The 19,662-nt window shown below is 44.4% G+C and overlaps 1 protein-coding gene across 4 annotated transcripts in view; it reads right to left on the bottom strand.

Annotated features, from left to right (window-relative positions):
* ASAP1 (ArfGAP with SH3 domain, ankyrin repeat and PH domain 1) overlaps positions 1 to 19,662 on the bottom strand; it is a 1,875,051-nt gene that overhangs the window by 985,011 nt on the left and 870,378 nt on the right. For all 4 annotated transcript variants that reach the window (XM_085604920.1, XM_085604922.1, XM_085604921.1 and 1 more), the window contains one exon: positions 11,220 to 11,289. In XM_085604920.1, the coding sequence (XP_085461046.1) occupies positions 11,220 to 11,289 (70 nt within the window). The remainder of the gene's footprint in view (positions 1 to 11,219; positions 11,290 to 19,662) is intronic.

The raw sequence follows: 19,662 nt of genomic DNA, 5'->3' as shown, positions 1-19,662 counted from the left end.
ACTACATTAGCCACATGCCTTAAAGAAAGCAGCCTTCTTTTAATGTCCATTTGAATAGTTACAGACAATATCCAGTTCAGGAACCACTTAGTCAATCCATAGACATAAATCAGGCAAGCAGGAGAGCTGATTAATATACATTAAGTAGATGAACAGCAAAGCTCTTGGAGGATTTGCATGCATTAGTACATATATTAGGGCAGAAGGGATAGCGCTGCAGCGTAGATGGAGGGGTCAGGTATACAACACCACATACTCTGCATTTGCTAGAGGGGCACTGATCTGGATTAGGGCGGGAGTCTCTTTTCAAGTGGCTAGACAAGTGGTTGATCCTGAGGGTAGGTACGTAGCTGTTGAGGGGAAGCTAAGAGGCAGGGACATCGCCTTTTGCAGTGTATACGCGCCCAATGTTGATCAGTTGGGCTTTCTGGCGAGGATGTCTGGAGCTTTGGCCCATTACTTAGCGAGCCCACTGGTGATTGGGGGGGACTTCAACTCCGTCGCAGATGTTTCCCTAGATAGCTCTCACCATCCCCTGGCAGACTCCCCGGTGCATTGCTTTACCAAGGGTAGACTAGATTGGCAGGTGCGCTGGGGACTGATAGACGCTTGGCGTGTGCAGCACCCGGGAGACCGAGACTACTCCTATTTTTCTGGCATGCATGAACTACACGTTAGATTAGATGCGATACTATGCTCCCCAACAGTAATGCCAGCTATAGTGCAAACTGAATATCTAACCAGAACGATTTCAGATCATAACCCCCTGTTAATTACCATGGATTGGATGGCTGGGGTCTCGTGCGTTCCTACTTGGAAACTGCGGCCCGAAGCGTTAGATGACCCACTGTTCCATGCAGCGCTAGAAGAGGGAATAACACAGTATTTTGCGGAAAACGCGAGCACGACTGCGACGGGGGCGACAGAATGGGATGCCTTCAAAGTGGTCATCAGGGGACTCTGCATAGGGAAACATACGGGTATACGGGAAACACTCCTGGACAATCTGGACAAAGCGGACTCCAGTCTGCGGGAGGCGGAGATGGCGAGGCCTGGCCACCCTGAGCTACAGGAAGCGGTTAGTGCAGCTAAAGAAGCGGTAGCAGTTGAAGTGGAGCGCTTGCGCAGCTTTGACCATAGAGCCTACATGATGAGGGCCCATGCGGAGGGAGATAAGGCGGGGACATTATTGGCTTGGTTAGCCAACCCCACAAAGAGGAGTTCCCCCATCCTGGCTTTAGAGACGGAAGAGGGAGGAATGGTCTACACCCAAAACGAAATTATGCAGTGCTTCAAGCGCTATTATTAGGCACTTTATAAAAGTAGATTAGAGGACGGGGACCCTGCCATTGACACTTTCCTGGATGAGCTGGAATTGCCAGGACTGGACCAAGAGCAGGCGAAAGACTTGGGGAAAGACAGAGCCAGGAGAAATCCGAGGTGCCATTAAGCGCATGGCCCGCAACAAAACACCAGGACTAGATGGATTACCCATAGAATTCTTTGGGAAATATGCTGACTTGCTGGTGCCGCGGCTCCAAGAAGTTTATAAAGAAGCCAGAGAATCAGGACAGTTGCCCTAATCAATGCGCGAAGCGCTAGTGATTCCGTTGTTGAAGCCAGGGAGGGAGAGTGAGAACACGGCCTCCTATAGACCACTGTAGATGTTAACCACCGACTGTAAAATACTGAGTAGCATACTGGCGGCCCGCTTGCTGCAATACATGACCACGCTAGTCCATGAAGACCAAGCTGGTTTCATACCAACGTGAAACACGACTGCGAACATCAGGAGGTTGGTGCGACTACTAGACGATGATCACCCAGAAGCACAAAAGCCAATGATACTATCAGTAGATATCGAGAAAGCTTTTGATAGCTTAGAATGGGGATATTTATATAAAGTTTTGGATTAGGAGAGGGTTACCTACAATGGACGAAAGTACTATATACTTCGGCAGTGGCCAGAGTGAGAATGGGATCGTTGATATCACCGAAATACCCGGTAGAACGAGGCAGGGATGCCCGCTATGCCCGTTACTGTTCGCCTTGGCGGTGGAGCCCCTCGCGGTTAAGATTCGGACAGGTAAACACTACGGTGGCCTGGATAGCAGAGACGGACAACAGCATATATCGCTTTACGCAGACGACTTACTACTATTCCTTGAAGACGCCGATAGGGCAATGGCAGGCGCGGAGAGCTTACTCTCGGACTTTGGGGACGTCTCGGGCCTGAGAGTTAATTGGTCCAAGACATGCCTGTTCCCGGTAAGACAAGGAGAGACTAGACAGGACATGAGTCAAGCGGTGCGCTGGGAACCCACCTGCCTGAAATACCTAGGCGTACACATCTATCACACGACGGCAGATACGCTGGAGGGGAATGTGGGCCACAGTGTGAGAGCGCTGAGAGGTAGTATGGCCTTTTGGGCCACCCTTCCGTTGTCGGTGACAGGCCGCATATCCCTCTTGAAAATGGTGGCACTCCCTCGTTTGTTATACTATTTTAGGACGCTGCCGGTGTGGATACCCAGCTCCACTTTCAGATTACTGAAATCGATGGTGGTATCTTTTCTCTGGGGTGCGGGCAGGCGTAGAGTTGCGCAGGCGATGCTTATGCGACCCAAGGCCGAAGGAGGACTAGCGGTCCCAGACTTTGAACTATACTATTTAGCAGCTCAATTGCAGATCTTCACACAAAAAGTAGCGAGGGTATTCCGAGGACCGGAACACAGGAGGAGAGGGGGAACGCCGCGCCACGTCCTTTCATATATTGCTTTGCAGCAGAAACTAGACCCCAGGGACCTTCTCACAGAGCAGACAACGATCAGACTCTGTTGGAATCGTTCCCAACGCAGGGCGGGAGTGCTACATCCGTATGCGCCCGAGATACCGCTTGGGATGCTGACGGCATTACCGCACGGCGGAGATTGGTCGCAATTACAACTCTGGGAAGAAGCAGGACTGCAAGTGGTAGGGGATCTATATGAAGACGGGGCTCTGCTACCCTACCAAACTCTCCAAGAGAGATTTGATCTCCCAAGGGGAGGTTTCCTGCTACACGCAGCGCTTACTAGATCGATTCAGGCGCACTGGAGGGAGGGGCTGCTGGAGCCTAAGACGTCGATGGCCTGCCAGTACACAATGATGGCGCCAGGGACCTTCAAGGCGGTCACGTGCCTATATTCTAGAATGCTTCATGGAAACCTGCCGCCCCTGGCTGTATTGAAGGGAAAGTGGGAAACTGATCTAGGTAAAGATATCCCTGAGACAGCTTGGGCACAGATAGTGCGACGAGCCTGGAAGAGCACGAGGAACGCAAGGTTTCAACTAGTGCACTTCTATATCCTCCACAGAGCATATTTGACACCTGGGAAAATCCAGAAATATTTTAAGGTAAAAGAGGCAGCATGTCCCAGATGTACGAGAGCGGGGGTGGAATTGGAACATATGCTGTGGTCTTGCCCAGAGATGGGACTTTACTGGAAGGAGGTGGGGGATACCCTGAATGAGGTGACAGAGAGGCGATTGGAGTTCGATATGGCCATTAGTATACTACATTGGTTCCCCCACACGTCCAAGAATAAGATTACGAGTAAGTTCATAGATATGGGACTTCTATTAGCAAAACGAGAAATTACGGAACGTTGGAAAGCAACAGTGGTTCCCACCAGTAAAAGATGGAAGGGCGAATTTCTCAAATGGGCCACCAGTGAAAGCGCGCTGCGTTATCAGTTGGCGTGCAGGCGAAACGACGATAAGGCGCTAGAGGCGGCGGCTGCATGGGAGGCGCTAGTACAGGCATTGCGAGACTTTGAGTCATACGACGATGAAGAGGGGCAGGTCACGGATGGGGTGATAGCCCCAGAACAAGACGGGTACATCGCATAACTCAACATCTAGCTACTCCTAGGAATGTATGGTAAAAGAGGACAGAGACGGCTACCTGCGTCGTTGGTGGGGAATGAGGGAGGGGGGAGGGAATTTACAGTTTTCATAGTATTTAAGTGTAGGGCCTAAGTTACGAAGGTTTCCGTTTTATCCGATGCACAGCTCGTGAAGGGCTTACATATCCTCATACCATGTACTGTATAACGGGTGGGGGGCTTTTGATTGATCCTTAGTGAGTATGTTGATAAATATCAAGAAAGGATTTGTATATGTTTGTACAAAAAACCAATAAACTACGTTTTAAAAAAAAATTAGTACATATATTAGGAATCTGAACAAGCGAGGTGGGACAGGGAGAGGACACACTGGAGGGCAGAGTGGTATAAGGAAAGGTAAGTTCAATTGACTGTAGAAAAGAGAATCTTCGCAGGACTTTGCCTTAAAGACAAAACATGCTCCAGTTTGCTGTAGTGCAATGAATAAAAATGTGAAAGAACAAATGCTGGCGAAATACTGTGTGCAGTCTCAAGAAAGAGTGAATACAATCTTTATATAAAAAGACTTTCTTGTCTTGAATGTTTTGCTGTCCCTTTTGTTGTTTTGATAGTAGGTGAATCGGTTTCAATTACAAATTATGGTAATCACCGCTCAAGATTCTGCACAGCAACATTTTCAGATCCAGCTTACATACTGATCCACTAAATGATAAATAGTGCACACTTACTGAATATGACATTCTGACACCAGCTGGTGACCTCAATTCCTAGAGGTTGCTGATGTTGAGCAGGGGCCAGGAGGCTCCTCATAAGGCTGAGAGCACTCCCAGTGTGCGGGATATCCACTTACCAAACTTGCTATTCTGACGCCAGCCGGTGGGGCATCAAACTCTCATAGGTCTCTGAGATGGAGAAGGGGCCAGGAGGGTCCTCATATGGCTGACAGAACTCCAGCAGTCCGAAAAAGGTTACGCCAACCCCCCCCCCCCTCCCAGACTACAAAACAGCCCCTCTAAATAAAGGACAAAGGAAGGAAAAAGGAAATTGATCTTCCTCTGAGGTACTGAGAATGGGTAAGAGGAAATTAAACCAGGGAGGTGGTGTAAGACCATCACAGCATCTATAATTAACTTTTTGACAAGTGCAATGGGGGCAAAACAGAGATGGAGCTGGTAGAAGAAAGACTGGAGACTCCTCCACACAAAAATCAGCTACCACCTCACAAATGGTTTTGGGGGACTCTATAGCTGTAAATAATAATTTAACTACAGAAATGGGGCAGAGGGCAGTTCTTATGGCAGTGTTTAAAGTTTGTGGTCAAGCAACTTTATATTACGGAGTATTAACTATCAGCCCAGACAAAATTTCTCCTCCTGTTAACTCTAAACTCTATGCAACCAGCCAAAAAACATTGATAACATCAAAAGATGACACGCTGCTGCAATTGGAAGACACTGTCCATAAACCCAATTTGGGCAAAGAGCTCAAGCTCTGACATTGCAACTACTGGAGAGGTTGGCTTATTTGAAACATCTGTTAGAGAAATGTGTGCCTCTTTACTGAATAGGCTCAGAAGTCTTGAATCAAACTTTACAGTGTTACTGGATCAAACTTATATAGAAGGGGGTGTTGGGGGGGGTCAGGCAAAATATTGCATGTACGTCAGATAAGGTAACGGTTAATAGACTAGAACAGTGCCCAATTATTTTGGAAGGGGTGGAGAGATTGAATCTAACTGCCGGGAAACCCTGTTGGGTAGCTGCACGCTTTATAAATCCTTCAAAAATAATATATAACCCACCCCCAAACGCCAAGTTGGCTCCAGGTGTAGAGATTTCTCTGGGAAGGCGCTACTTTGTTGACTAAAATCGTTCACAGATATGGGAACGCATGTGGTTTGTGCTGGGAATAAGGATGTCCTGCAGCTGTCCCCGGCTGCCATCCCATATATGGTTATTCTAAAGAATGTATCTCCTTGGATACAAACCAGAGGGAGGGATGGTATGACCTAAAAAATAAGGCCCCAAATCAAAACCAAATTAATAACATCATCATGTTGAAAATGGTCCCCTGGTTGGGGTATCTTAGGAACGAGGGGCAGGGGACTGAATGGTAATACATTTTGGAGAACCTGCAGTAGCAATGTCAATGCTGCACAAGGCATAATCACTAAAGGAAGGTATAAGTAAGATGAGTGTTCCGGCTTTGGTAGGTTTGTGGGCCAACAGATTACAACGGCGGAAACCAGTGGCCAGCTGTAATGATGATAGGAGGTCCTCAAGAAATAAGTATGCCATTCTAACTACAAACCCTTTTGTACAATTAGCAGAGCAAGAGGATATAGACTGACGCGAAACCAGAAATGAAGTATCTGGGAGGGATAGTCGAAGTGCCACAGAGAACCACTCTCACAATGGGATCACTGCAAACTCCTGTACTCCTATCTTTGGGTGCTCACAAAGGCCACGTCATGATAGCACAACCTCCCATTCAGCATCTGATGTAGTAGAGACTCCTGGTACTGGATTTCTTTCATGGAATGTGTCACATTTGCCCAACAAATTGGGAAACCCGGATTGGAAAAAATAAAAGGGTGCAATGATTTAGTATTTCTTCAAGATACTTAGGATTACTGAACCAGCACATATGGATAGTTATCAGTCCTTTCTTTCCCCTGTCACAGGTGATTTATAATACAAAGGTGTGTAAAATAAATAGTTGTGATCTATGTTGTGGTTATGATGATGTGAGGGAAACTAATGACACACATTTTGACACCATCCCTATGGAAATTCTCTTAGTACTTTAGAGCTAAAATATAATTTGGCACATGTGATAAATCCAATAGATCCATCATTAAATAGGTCACCCACATATATGGGTGGAGACTCCAATAGTGTCATAGATTTTATCTTACTAATACTGAATTTATTGGAGTGTGTATATATATATATATATATATATATATATATATATATAATACACACACACACACACACACACACACACACACACACACATATATATATATATATATATATATATATATATCACTCCCCCCAGATGCTGGAGCTGTATAAATCTGAATGTACTCCAGTGGTGACCTATGAGGCGGGGATATGGGATGCCTCTGGCTTCTGGATAATCCAGAAGACCGTAAAAACATTTTTAACAAGGTTACTGGACACTCTAAAGTCATGCTCTGTTTCTATGTGTCGTGCGAAGCTGACGGTACCATATGTAGAGGAAGTTTTAAAGCTTATGGGTTAACCCAGAAGCAGATTTAACTCTAGTAATAGTGAATGACTGTGTCTTTAGAAAAGAGCTTTGCAATCCCGTGGCTAAATGTTTAAAGAGTTTTTTTTTTTTATTACTTTGGGCTTGGAGAATTTCTTTTTAGCAATTCATACCTATTAAACTGATCATCTGGAAATATTTTAAACAAAATATTTAAGAAAAATGTGCTAAGGGTTCATTGGTTGTCACTGTCAAGTAAGTCCACCTTGTCACATGCTATTATTTCGACCCCTGTGTCATTTAAGTATACGATGAGTACCCGAGAATGGTTTTACATGACTCGTTTCAAACTAAACTTGTTCCACCACTTGCTAACTTACCAGGCAGGTGGCCACGGGTACAAAGTGGGTACTCCATGTTGTTGTGATAAAATCACAGCTTAAAGCACATTGCACTTTATCTTATTTTGTAAATTTTATATACGGCTGAGGAAGAGATATTTGACTATGCAACTAGGAAAGCCATTAGATAAGAATGTGGTAATATGTGATTGAGTGTTTAAAGCCTAGACCAAAAATAAAGCAAAAGGTTGACACCAGAGAAAGAAATAATTTTACCAGTTTACATTCATCACATAACATATTTCAATGGTCTGGACTGAAGAACATATGATCGGTCTAACAGATAAGCTGCAGCCTGAGAAACTGGAAGACCCATATGATCCTTTTCTTTGCTTGTCATAATGTTGTGAAATGCAGTATCACAGAATTAGGAAAGACTGAAAACCTTTCTATTTTCCACTTAAGTCCTTTACTGTGTCTCTGTCATTAGAACATTAAAAAACAAAAATTACCACAAATCAATCAAATTGAGCTTTGGAATTATGGGGCCTAGAGTGAGATACTTAAAATTGCAGTGGGTGGCTTGTCACTTCCCATCATCCCTGAAAATCTGGGGTGTCAGTCCAGATAGCAATAAGCATTCTGACAAATTCAAAAATTGAATTTGCGATGCAAATACATACAGTTAAAATTTTCAAGAAATTGTCAAATAAGTATGTGATATCAATGCAGGCCACACATGCCACAATGGTCTAAGTAAAGCACATCATGTCAAGTCAAACTCCTTCTACAGTAAAAATGTTTTCTGTAAAGCACTAGTCTTCTCTTTGGAGGAAGATCTATATTATATCAAATTATTAAAAAATGAGTACATTAAAAGTGTGTTCCTCAAATCAGAACACACACTGGGAACATTGTGAAGTGAAAGGACCAGTTGCCCCCAAACTACTGAATGGGGGCTCCGTCATTTATGAGTTTGCATCCACATACACAACACTAGATCATGAGAGAGCATCTACCCATACAATTGTTTCATGCAGGTACTCTAGGTTACAGAGAGGCCACAGCACACTTGCCCTGAGGAAGCACTGAAGTCACCCAACTCATTCTCCAAGATAAGAGAAAGGGAAGGATAGGACAGAGTCGTGAGAGGATCTAAGGTTCACAAATATAGCTAATGCATGGGTCACAGCTGCAACATGAAAAGAAAGGCACAGAGTAGAGGATGTTGTAAACGGACTACAGTCAAATAAAATGCATATATACAGTACAGGGATGTCCAATCGAATTTTAGAAGACCCCAGAATGGACAAAACTCATGTTTTGGCAGTGGAATTAGGATAGAGAGCTACAGTTCTTTTGTTTTTTTACCTGCACCCAGAGCAAATAAAAACCTGAACACATGGGCAAGATATACTTCCTCTTGATAGGAGGTAGAATAAATTCTGGCCTCAAAGCAGATCCTTCACACCCGTGTTAGGGAAAAATCTACCAGAACAAGATCCTTTTTTTGTGGCTGCTCTCCCTCTGCCTACATTTCTAGAATATCTTGCTGTTGTAACCAACTGGAAAAGGAAGAGTTGTACTGTCAATGCAAGGAAGGAGATGATTCCAAGACATCCTAGGAGGCAGTACAAGCCGTGGAATTAACTAACACAAGCCACAAACTTCATGCTGCCCAGAATGCCTGAATAGAGGCTAAAGATTAACATTGAACATAGCTGGGGTCATAGAGCTTGTCACTCCACTGTTGAGCATGAATAGTCCCTAACTTGTTACATCAGTACCCTTAGGATTTCCTTAATTGCTTGCCTTGTCACAAATGTTTGCAAGTTCATCGCACCACTGTAGAGGTAAGGCCAGTCTGCTAAATCTGGTCTCACTGATTTCAACACTGCTTACTGAGTTACGAGAGCTGAAATCTACAGATGGACCTGGACAAAAGTCCACTATTCCACCTGTAATGTGAAAGACTTGATCTAGTGGGTGCTCCCTCACTGTGATTTGAAGGATGGAATGGTCAGAAGAAAAGCAGTTGACAGTAGGAAGGGAAGGTGTCAGCACGACAAATTAATTTTAGTTCAAGGGTTTATCCAGCTTGGTTTAACGAGTGATCAGAAAGGAGCACTGAGAATCATATGTTCTGGAGTTCATTGTTGAGATTCAAACTGAAATCTCTGAGAATGAGAAGTGAAGTTGTGGTAACCAGCTGATCTAGTGGTGATATCGGCAAACTGTACCTGGAGAACAGTAGAGACTTTTCAATGCTGGTCTTGTAGGGGGTGATGCGTGAGATGGAAGATACTTGAAAGAGTTTTGGGAGCAACTGGTGGGCTGGGACAGTTGTTGAGCAGCATCCAACACCTTTGCAGTCATAGTGAGGTATGCAGGATAACGTAGCACAGTTAGTGCTGAGGTCAGCAAATTTGGCAAGTCTTTGGGCTCAGTCTTGGTTTTGGTTACAGCTGTAAAGCTCGGTGGGTCAGTTAGTGTATTAATGAAAGGAGGTTTGTTGCAGACAGTTTGGATGTTCGGAGGTAGAATATGAAATAAAACTCACAAGTAATAGGGGAGGATTATATATTTGCCAGTTGGCTAGTGTTAGATTTTACTGGTGGTTGACTTACGTTGCTTAAACACTGTTACAGTTGCCATCCTGGGTTACATCACATTCTGATTAACTCACCGGAGTCCAGAATTACCTACTATTTTTCAAAAACAGATGCAGCTATAAAAATTAATTCCCTCTTAACACCAGTACCATATATGACTAAAGGGGGGTATTAATAATGAAGTCTTAAATAAAGTCTGTAACACCAAAGTAGATTTTAGATTGAGACCCTTCAGCTAACGTACTTTAAGAACTCAACACATGTTCGGTTGTAAATTGCACCATCTTTTACTGTACCATTCTGCCTACCCAGCCTCATCAGGTCACAGGCCAAACCAGCTGCAAATTCAGAAGACAGATGCATACATGAAAAGAGTGCATATGATGCAGCATTAAAATACAAAAATGGCTCTATACCCATAAGTCTCATTCTTGCAACTTAAACATAAATTGAGACACAATAGTCATGTTGATTCAACCTTAAACTGCTATCTGGAGACGGTTCACGATCCAGAGATGTTTGACAGTACGATGCTGAGCTCACAGTACTTTAAGAGTTCCAAAGTTTAGACAACAGTCATCCAACATGCATAACGTTCTTGTTCTAGAAGAAAACCAATAGTCTGCAGGAGGCGCGTACAGATTTGAACACATACTGTATGATGGATCCCTTTCCAATTCAGAGAGGAAGGGGAAGAATAAAACTCTATCCACTGTATCACTATAGTTAACCAAAGTTTAACAAGAACATCTGCTGCTGTGCCAAAATATATTAGACAAACAAGCTACAACGTATAAGTATGCTTTAGGACGTCACATGCTACTTGTCTATCAATAAGATCCATTTAAAAAAATAACGATGCAAATATCGCAATTCCTTTGAGCACAGTGCCAGTCTACAATGCTTTAAGGATGGATGAAACATTATCCTAACCTGGAGAAAAATATAAAACTCTCCAGTGAGCAAAACAGTTCACTGGTCTTACATCACCAAATTAAAAGGTATGCATCAAGAAAAACGATTAAAAAAAATATAACAACTCTGACAACAATAATGAACATTTTATTCAGAGATTTGGTGCAGTGGGTGTGCACAAGATACCAATACGTGTCAACTCACACTAGCACTTTTTAATAACTTACAGTTGCATGCGATATGGTAAGGATTCCATTTTTGACTGTGCATTTTCTTCTTTGCCATACTTTCCTTAGCCTAATAACAAAACACAAAAATATAATAAAATGTTTACAATAAGGGTAACAACTTCAACAGGTTCTCTAATCAAATACACCAACGTCTCCCTGCACCTTTATGGAATGATTCTTCCAGAATGAGATACTAATGTGCAACTTAATAAATCTGGCCTTTCGCTCACAGGGAACTGGACCACTTATCCCCCTCCCCCATTGAGCCCAGTGAGGATGGCAGTTATGTGGATCACTTTGGGGAAATAAGCTTTGGTAAATATTATATTTGTTCCTTTAAAGACCTTCTCTGCACGTATAATCACACATAATACACAATTGATTTCATTCATTGTGTGTCTGGAACGTGACACTTACCCAGAAGGCAGTGGAGCAAAGTACTTACACAGCAGCTCTCATTGGACAAAACACCTACTAACTTAAATAGAGGGATGCCCATTAATTTTAGGGACAATGAAAAAAACCTAGAAGAGAGTGCAATAGCCTAGGAACAAGTAGGGAAAGGGAAATGCTACTTACCAGTATGCATCTTTTCTTGGCATGTAGAGCTGCAGATCCACACTAGCATAGTAGATCGCCATCTGGTGTTGGGCTCGGATGCTTGCACCTTGTTGTTGTCTTGGAAGAAGTATTTGTAGTCACGAAATAGGTGACTCCTCCCTTGGACGATAGTGCGCATGAGCATCGACTCCATCCTTGTTTTTCGCCATGATGGGAAATGATGGAGTTAGTAGAAGAAAAAGAGATGTCCATTTGTGTATATCTAAGTAAGATAGAACTGGAACAGATACAGGTCCCGGGGAGGAGGGTGGGCTTGTGTGGATCTGCGGCTCTACATGCCAAGAACAGATGCATACTGGTAAGTAGCATTTCCCGTTTGAGGCATATGAGCTACAGATCACACACTAGCATAGACTATACAGCAGTATCTCCCCTAGCGGTGGTCACCTGTATCGGTTGCAGTGGTTTGAAATAAAGTTTTAAGCTTGGCCCACAGAAGCTTGTTGCTTTGCTTTTACGTCAACACAATAGTGTTTAGTGAAGGTGTTGTAGACCATGTGGCTGCCTTACAAATGTCTTCTAAGGGAATGTTCCCTAAGAATGCCATGGAAGCCCCTAGTTTGCATGTGGGATGTGCTCTAGGGGGAACTGTTAATGTGCGTTGAGCTTTTTGGTAGCATATTTGGATACATTTAACTATCCACCTTGCAATCCCGGATTTGGAGATGGGGTTACCCTTATGTGGTGGAGAGAAAGCTACAAACAATTGTTTTGTTTTGCGGAAAGATTTAGTTCTGCCAATGTAATAAAGAAGGGCTCTTTTAACATCTAAGGTGTGAAGAGCTCTCTCCGCTACAGAGTCTGGGTTTGAAAAGAACACTGGTAATCCTACTGACTGGTTAAGATGAAAAGGAGATATGACTTTTGGAAGGAATTTTGGATTTGTCCTAAGAACCACTTTGTTACGATGCAATTGTAAGAATGGTTCTTGTATGGTTAAAGCCTGGATCTCACTCACTCTTCTGAGAGATGTGATTGCAATAAGGAAAGCTACTTTCCATGTAAGGAACTGCAGTTCGCATTTCTGTAGAGGTTCAAATGGGGGTCCCATGAGCCTAGTAAGAACAATGTTTAGATTCCACACCGGAGAAGGTGGTAATCTGGGAGGAATAATTCTTTTAAGTCCTTCCATGAATGCTTTGATCGCAGGGACTCTAAAAAGTGACAAGTGTTGTCGATTTTGTAAGTAAGCTGCAAGTGCTGCTAGATGCAGTCATATGGATGAGTATGCTAAGTTACATCTTTGCAAATGTAGTAAGTAGCAAATGATGTTCTGGATGGAGGCATCCAGTGGGTGTATATTATTGTTAGTGCAGTAAATGGCAAATCTTTTCCATTTTGCAGCATAGCAAGCTCTAGTAGTAGGTCTTCTGGCTTCTTTGATAATGTTCATGCAGTCCGGCGGAAGGTTAAGGTAACCGAACTCTAGGATTTCAGGAGCCAGATCGCTAGATTCAGTTGATCTGGACCTGGGTGTCTGATGTCTCCATGGTTCTGGGTTTCTAAGGACGGGGAGAGACGTAGTTTTTGGTGTGGAACTAGTGAGAGTTCCAGTAGTGTTGTGAACCACGGTTGACGTGCCCATGTGGGAGCTACTAGGATCAGTTTGAGAGATTGTTGCCTGAGCTTGCATACCACTAGTGGAATGAGTGGGAGAGGCAGAAAAGCGCACGCAAATCTGCCTGACCAGTTCATCTATATCGCATTGCCTTTTGACTCCGGGTGCGGAAACCTGGCAGCGAAAGTTGGGAATTTTGCGTTTTCTTGTGTGGCAAACAGATCTAGGTCTGGTTGGCCCCACATTTGGAAAAAGGGTAGTAGAACTTGGGGATGTAGTTCCCACTCGTGAATCTGTTGTGTCTGTCGACTTAACAGATCCGCAATCTGATTGTGAACTCCTAGAAGGTGTTCTGCAAGTAGGTATATGTTCTGGGGAATGGCCCATCTCCAAATGTTCTGTGCGAGCTGGGACAGCTGCAGAGAATGTGTGCCTCCTTGTTTTTGTATGTAATACATGGCTGTCATGTTGTCCGTCCGGATGAGGACAGCCTTGTTCTGTACATGTAGTTGGAAGAATTTTAATGCTGGGAATATTGCCAGCAATTCTAGGTGATTGATATGGAGCACTTTTTGTTGAGTGTTACATTTGCTAGAGTTGTGTGTCCGAGGAGATGGGCTCAAGGAACGGCCGCCCTTTAGACAAGTTTGTTAGGTTCCACCACTGTAGAGAGCGATGTGTGCGGCTGTCCACCAACACCAGATCTGTAAGTTGTCCTTGAGCCTGATTCCACTGACGCGCTAGACATTCCTTTAAGGGACGCATTTGAAGTCTTGCATAAGGCACAATGAAGATGCAAGATGCCATCATGCCTATGAGTTGCATGAACACTCTGGCTGGAGCAGAGTGTTGGTTTTGAAATATTGTGATAAGAGTTTGTATACTGGCTATCCTGGCTGGACTGGGATATGCAAGCGCTGTGGAGGTGTTTATTGTGGCTCCTAGATATTGGTGTATATGAGAGGGCTGGAGATGCGACTTGGTGTAGTTGATGGTGAACCCCAAGTTGTGTAACATTTGGATGGTTTGGTGAGTGTGTAGAACACATTGGTTGAATGACTTGGCTTTTATTAGCCAGTCGTCTAGATATGGGAAGACATGAATTTGTTGTCTTCTGATATGTGCTAAGACATTTTGTGAATACTCTAGGTGCGGTGGTCACTCCGAATGGAAGGACTCTGAACTGGTAGTGTTGTCCGTCCACTACAAACCTTAGGTACTTCCTGTGAGCAGGATGTATGGGAATGTGGAAGTAGGCGTCCTTGAGATCTAGTGTGGCAAGGAAATCGCCTTGTTGCAGCAGCGGGAGCACCTGTTGAAGAGTGATCATATGGAAATGATCTGAGTGTATATACAGATTTAGGGGTCTGAGGTCGAGTATTGGTCTCAGAGTCTCGTCCTTTTTGGGTATTAGGAAGTATAGTGAGTAGACCCCTGTTCCTTGATGCCCTAAGGGAACTGGCTCTATTGGGTGCTTTTGAAGCAGTGAGAGAACCTCCTGTTTGAGGAGCGTAAGATGGTCTGCGGACATTGGACGCTGTTTGGGTGGTATGTGTGGGGGTAGCTGGAAGTTCCAGGCAGTAACCATAATTTGTCATACCCACCTGTCTGTTGTGATGGAATTCCAGGCAGGTAGGAACTGTGTTAATCTGCCCCCGACCGGAGTGGAATGGTCTGGGGGGAGCGGAGGAAAGTGACAGTTTTGTGGCGGGGAGATGCGAGTGTTGTTATTACCTCGACCTCTTCCTTTATTGTTGTTTCCTCTGTATCCACCTCTAAAATATCCTCTACTGGGGGATGTTTGTGTAGTGGCTTTAAATGAAGATGAGGTGTCTGTGCTCATGTTTTTGGAGGCTCCTCTATAGAAGGAGCGACGAAAAGAGCCACGCGTTTGTGGAGACTGCAACGCTCCCATGGACTTAGCAGTCTCGGTGTCCTTTTTCATTTTTTCAAGTGCAGTGTCCACAGCCGGGTCAAAAAGCTGTTCTTGGTTGAACGGCTGACTAAGTATGGTAGTCTGGACCTCCTGCTTAAAGCCTGAAATGCGTAGCCAGGTATGTCGTCTAAGGAATACACTAGTGTTGATTGATCTAGAGGCAGTGTCTGCTGCGTCAAGTGCACATTTAATTGACGCATTTGAAGTTAGCTTGCCCTCTTGGATAAGGTCATTTGCCTGGGTTTTATACTGGTCAGGCAGATGCTGCAATAGGTTTTCCAGCTGGTCATAATGTGCCCTGTCATATCGTGCCAGCAGTGCTTGTGTATTGGCAATACACCAGTGATTGGCTGCCTGTGCCGCTACCCTTTTGCCAGAAGCTTCTAGCAATTTAGATTCCTTATCAGGGGGTGGCGCATCCCCGGAGGTCTGAAAGATGGCACGCTTTCTCGCATTGGAAACGACTAGAGAATCCAAAGGCAACTGTCCTTTGATGTAAGCAGGATCTTCAGGGGCAGGCCTATATTTCTGATCTATTCTAGGGTTAAGAATCCTGGCACATACGGGATCTTTAAATACTTCAGGGGCGTGCTTAATGACTCCTTTGATCATTGGTAATATTTGCACTGACTTTTGGGATTGTTCAAATGTATCTAAGAAGAAGTCTTCTTCTGGTGCGTTTGAGTGCATTGTGACACCATGATAAAGTGCAGCCCTATTTAATAACTGTCAAAACCCAAGGTGATCATCTGGGGGAGTTGGTTTTGAGGGATATGGCTGTGGGTCTGGGAGGTCTGGTAGATCTGTTGGGATAGGGTATGCCCAATCAACTTGTGGTGTGGTATCTGGATCCGTGAACGGGTCATTCGGATCACCCCCCTCCCCCCCCCCCGGTCATCATCTGGAGGTGGTGTATGTGGTGTAGAAGTTAGAGGTAGGGGTGGTTTAGGCAGAGGAGGTGGGTTAGAAGGCAGTATAGGAGTAGGAGGCATAGGTAATGTGGCAGAGTCCTTCTTCTGAACAGGAACTGGAGCAGGTGGTGTGTCCAGTTTACTCTTTTTACATGGTACAGCTGTGACATGTCCTGTTTTTGCGTTTATATAAATCTTTTTCTGCCTTGGATCGATAGGATCTGGGTGAAAACGTTCTTGCTCCTCGGGAACCGCTTTCGGTGCCGATTTTTTCGGTTCCGGGCGAGGCTGCGGTTGATCCTTATGGTCTTTGGCCTTAGGAGGCGTATTAGAGTCCTTAGGCTTCTGTTTCGGTGCCGAGGATATTGGTTTCGGAGCAGAAGCCGGATCTTTAGGATTGGAAACGTTCGGAGTCGGCTTATCCACGGTCCTCGGGGTTTTCGGGGCCGTTTCGGAGGTGGAAGGCGTCGGAGCAGATTTCGGAGCCAAGTGTTCCTTTGGCTTCGGTGCTGAAGGCGCCGGCGGGACAATTACATGAGGTTTGCTCGGTCCCGAGCTACCGGAAGGCTTGTCCCTTTTCTTCAGAGCCGAGCCCGGAGGCGGGGCTTCTGAAGGATGTTTTCGGTCTCGACTGGAGCCAACAGGCGAAGTCTTGACCACTGCCTTCGGTTTTGGAGGGGTTGGGGTAGGGGCAGTAGTACTCACTCGTTGCCCAGGAGTGATGGGGTCGTCTGAGTCTACTGCCTCTGACACTACTTCGAGAGCTTCGGAATCTTCTTCCGGGACATCGGGGCCTTCATCAAAGATGTCCTCTGGTTCCGGAGCTGGTCTCTGCGCCATGATGTGTCGTCGAGCCCTTCGATCCCAAGGATGCACAGGCTGGACAGCTAGACTCGTCGTGTTCAGGTGATAGGCACAGATTGCAGACCTTGTGATGGTCACTGTGCGGGAACTTTGCTCCACTCTGGGGGCATTTTTTGAATGGCGTCTTTTCCATGAGCCGTAGGCCTTACGGCGTGGATCCGCCCAGCGGTCTGCGTTGACGACCGGAATCGAGCCGATGAAGTCAGGTCGAAGATGAAAGTGAATCCGATGATTTTTGGGAAGTTTTGCACTTCGAAAAAGTTTGAAATTGAGATTTCGAACCGGAGCGGAAAAGTTGCATCCGAACCCAATGGCGGAAAAAAACAATCCAAGGATGGAGTCGATGCCCATGCGCACTATCGTCCAAGGGAGGAGTCACCTATCTCGTGACTACAAAGACTTCTTCCAAGACAACAAGGTGCAAGCATCCGAGCCCAACACCAGATGGCGATCTACTATGCTAGTGTGTGATCTGCAGCTCATACTCCTCGAACATTGTTGTTTTCGTGGCTTTACTTTTTATTCAGTTAGATTTCTGCATGGATTGCAGATCTAACAATAGAGATGATTTAAATATGCCAAGAATACAGGTTATTCACCCATAACAAGTGTTTTTCAGCAGGAACTGTTAAGAATCCACATGCAGTACAATTTTTGCAGTTTACATCCTATCTTTCAAAAGAGTAGGGTTTCCTTTAAAAACTTTATAAAGAAAGTGAGAATATCGATCTTGGGAATGTCTGTAAAAGACTCTTATCATGCAGACCGCTGCTTCACAACAACTAAAGTGTTAGCTTTACATTTATCTGTACCATTGTACATGGGTGTGTATTTTATGTTGTTATTTAAACCTTTCGGCTAATGGGTAAATGTAAAAGCTACAATCCAGTAACAGCTTTGCAGATTGAGACTATTCAGGATTCACAACTGATAATATTAGTGGTTCAATAATATTTTATTACATTTTAAACACATGCCATAATCACACAACTTCTCTGCGCCCAATTAAACTCCCTCCCAGATTCCATCAGATGGCCCGCCCTTCCTTACCCTATAATGTTAATACATTCATCATTTAATACATATGTCACCAGTGACATACAAAAAGGTTGGTAATGAGAATCACTATTTATCAAAATAGCTGTGACTAAACGAAGTGTCTCTCGGTGGCTAGGACATGTAATGCTATTACAAGACTTTTGTCATGAAGGCAGAACTGGTACCCGTATCTTCTGGAATTTTTGATCGTTCTCTTCAGGTTCATATTTAATATTGACCAGTTTCAAAAGCCATAAATTGTATTTCACAATGCTAGGATTACCTCTTTAGTCACTAATAATAAGAACTTTACCCTGTGCAGCATGAACATACACCTTCAGAGGGGTCCCCTAATATGGTCACCAGCCGACACCTCACCAGGTTCACTCCAGCAATAGCCTGAATCCTTCTAAAAACCTCATGCCAAATTTGAGAAACATGTGGAATATAAATACAACTATTTTTGAATATGAAAAAAAAAAGAAAATCTCATGCCAAAAATATTTCTAACTGTGGGCAGTTCCATAACATGTGTTCACTAAATCCTCTCCAGCATGTGTTTGGTTTTGCTCCATTATATTTATGAAGGCATGCCAGGTTATAGTGACATTATCTATTTTGTAAGGTAGTTAATTAATCTGTGTGTGATATGCAAAAAATAAGTTAAGTTACCTATGGTAACACTTTTCCTGGTCAATCGGATAGCCTTTTAAAGGAGTGGTCTTGTGTGCTACTAGGTGGCACAATGCATTCACCGTAAGCTTCGCTCTGCTCCAAAATTGACAGAGAGGAGCCGCAATAAAGTGCCACCCTGCATGCTGATAAAAGTTTCTTGGCTGCCCAAGTTCTCGGCACCAGCTTGCCGAGAAAAAAGGTGGTGTAAGGCAGTTGTCCCATCAGACTAGAGTTCACTTAGGGACAAGCTGAAGGGGTCGAAAAGAGGAAGACAGTCTTTAAAGTCAAAAAACGCAACGAGCAGCTGTGTATTTGCTCAGAGGAAATGCACACAAGTAATGCCAAGACCAAGTTAATGTCCCACTGTGGCATCATAAACTGTTTGGAAATGAACATATGTGTTAAACCTTTAAGAAATCAGATCACAGCGTGTGTTATAGAGATAGTTGGTTAGGCAAATGCAAGAAGACCTAAAGGGCCAAAAAATTATCTTTAGTAATTAACCTTTAGATGCTCCAGCCAACTCCAAATTCACATAGCTCTTGGCACAGGACCCCACTCTGCCCTGTTGGTTGCAATACCACATGGTGGTGGTGTTGTCCAGCCTTCTGATGATGCACGGCAGGAAGGCCTTCAAATCCAGAAGAATTAACAGACTGATATGGACCCGTGTTTTTGCCGGATACCAGAGTCCTCTGATCTCTACCATACTCAGATGACCTACCCAACCCAGCAGGGACACAGTCAGTCACCTCCATCAGCTCGGGGTGGGGGAAAAGGGGTTTTCTTTTGACCAACTGCGGTCAAGCAGCCACCACTGCAGATGTTGCGAAGTCA

The sequence above is a fragment of the Triturus cristatus genome, chromosome 5_1 (genome assembly GCF_964204655.1).
Source record: "Triturus cristatus chromosome 5_1, aTriCri1.1, whole genome shotgun sequence".
Classification (NCBI taxonomy): Eukaryota; Metazoa; Chordata; class Amphibia; order Caudata; family Salamandridae; genus Triturus; species Triturus cristatus.
This window is presented reverse-complemented; position numbering and strand designations above follow the sequence as displayed.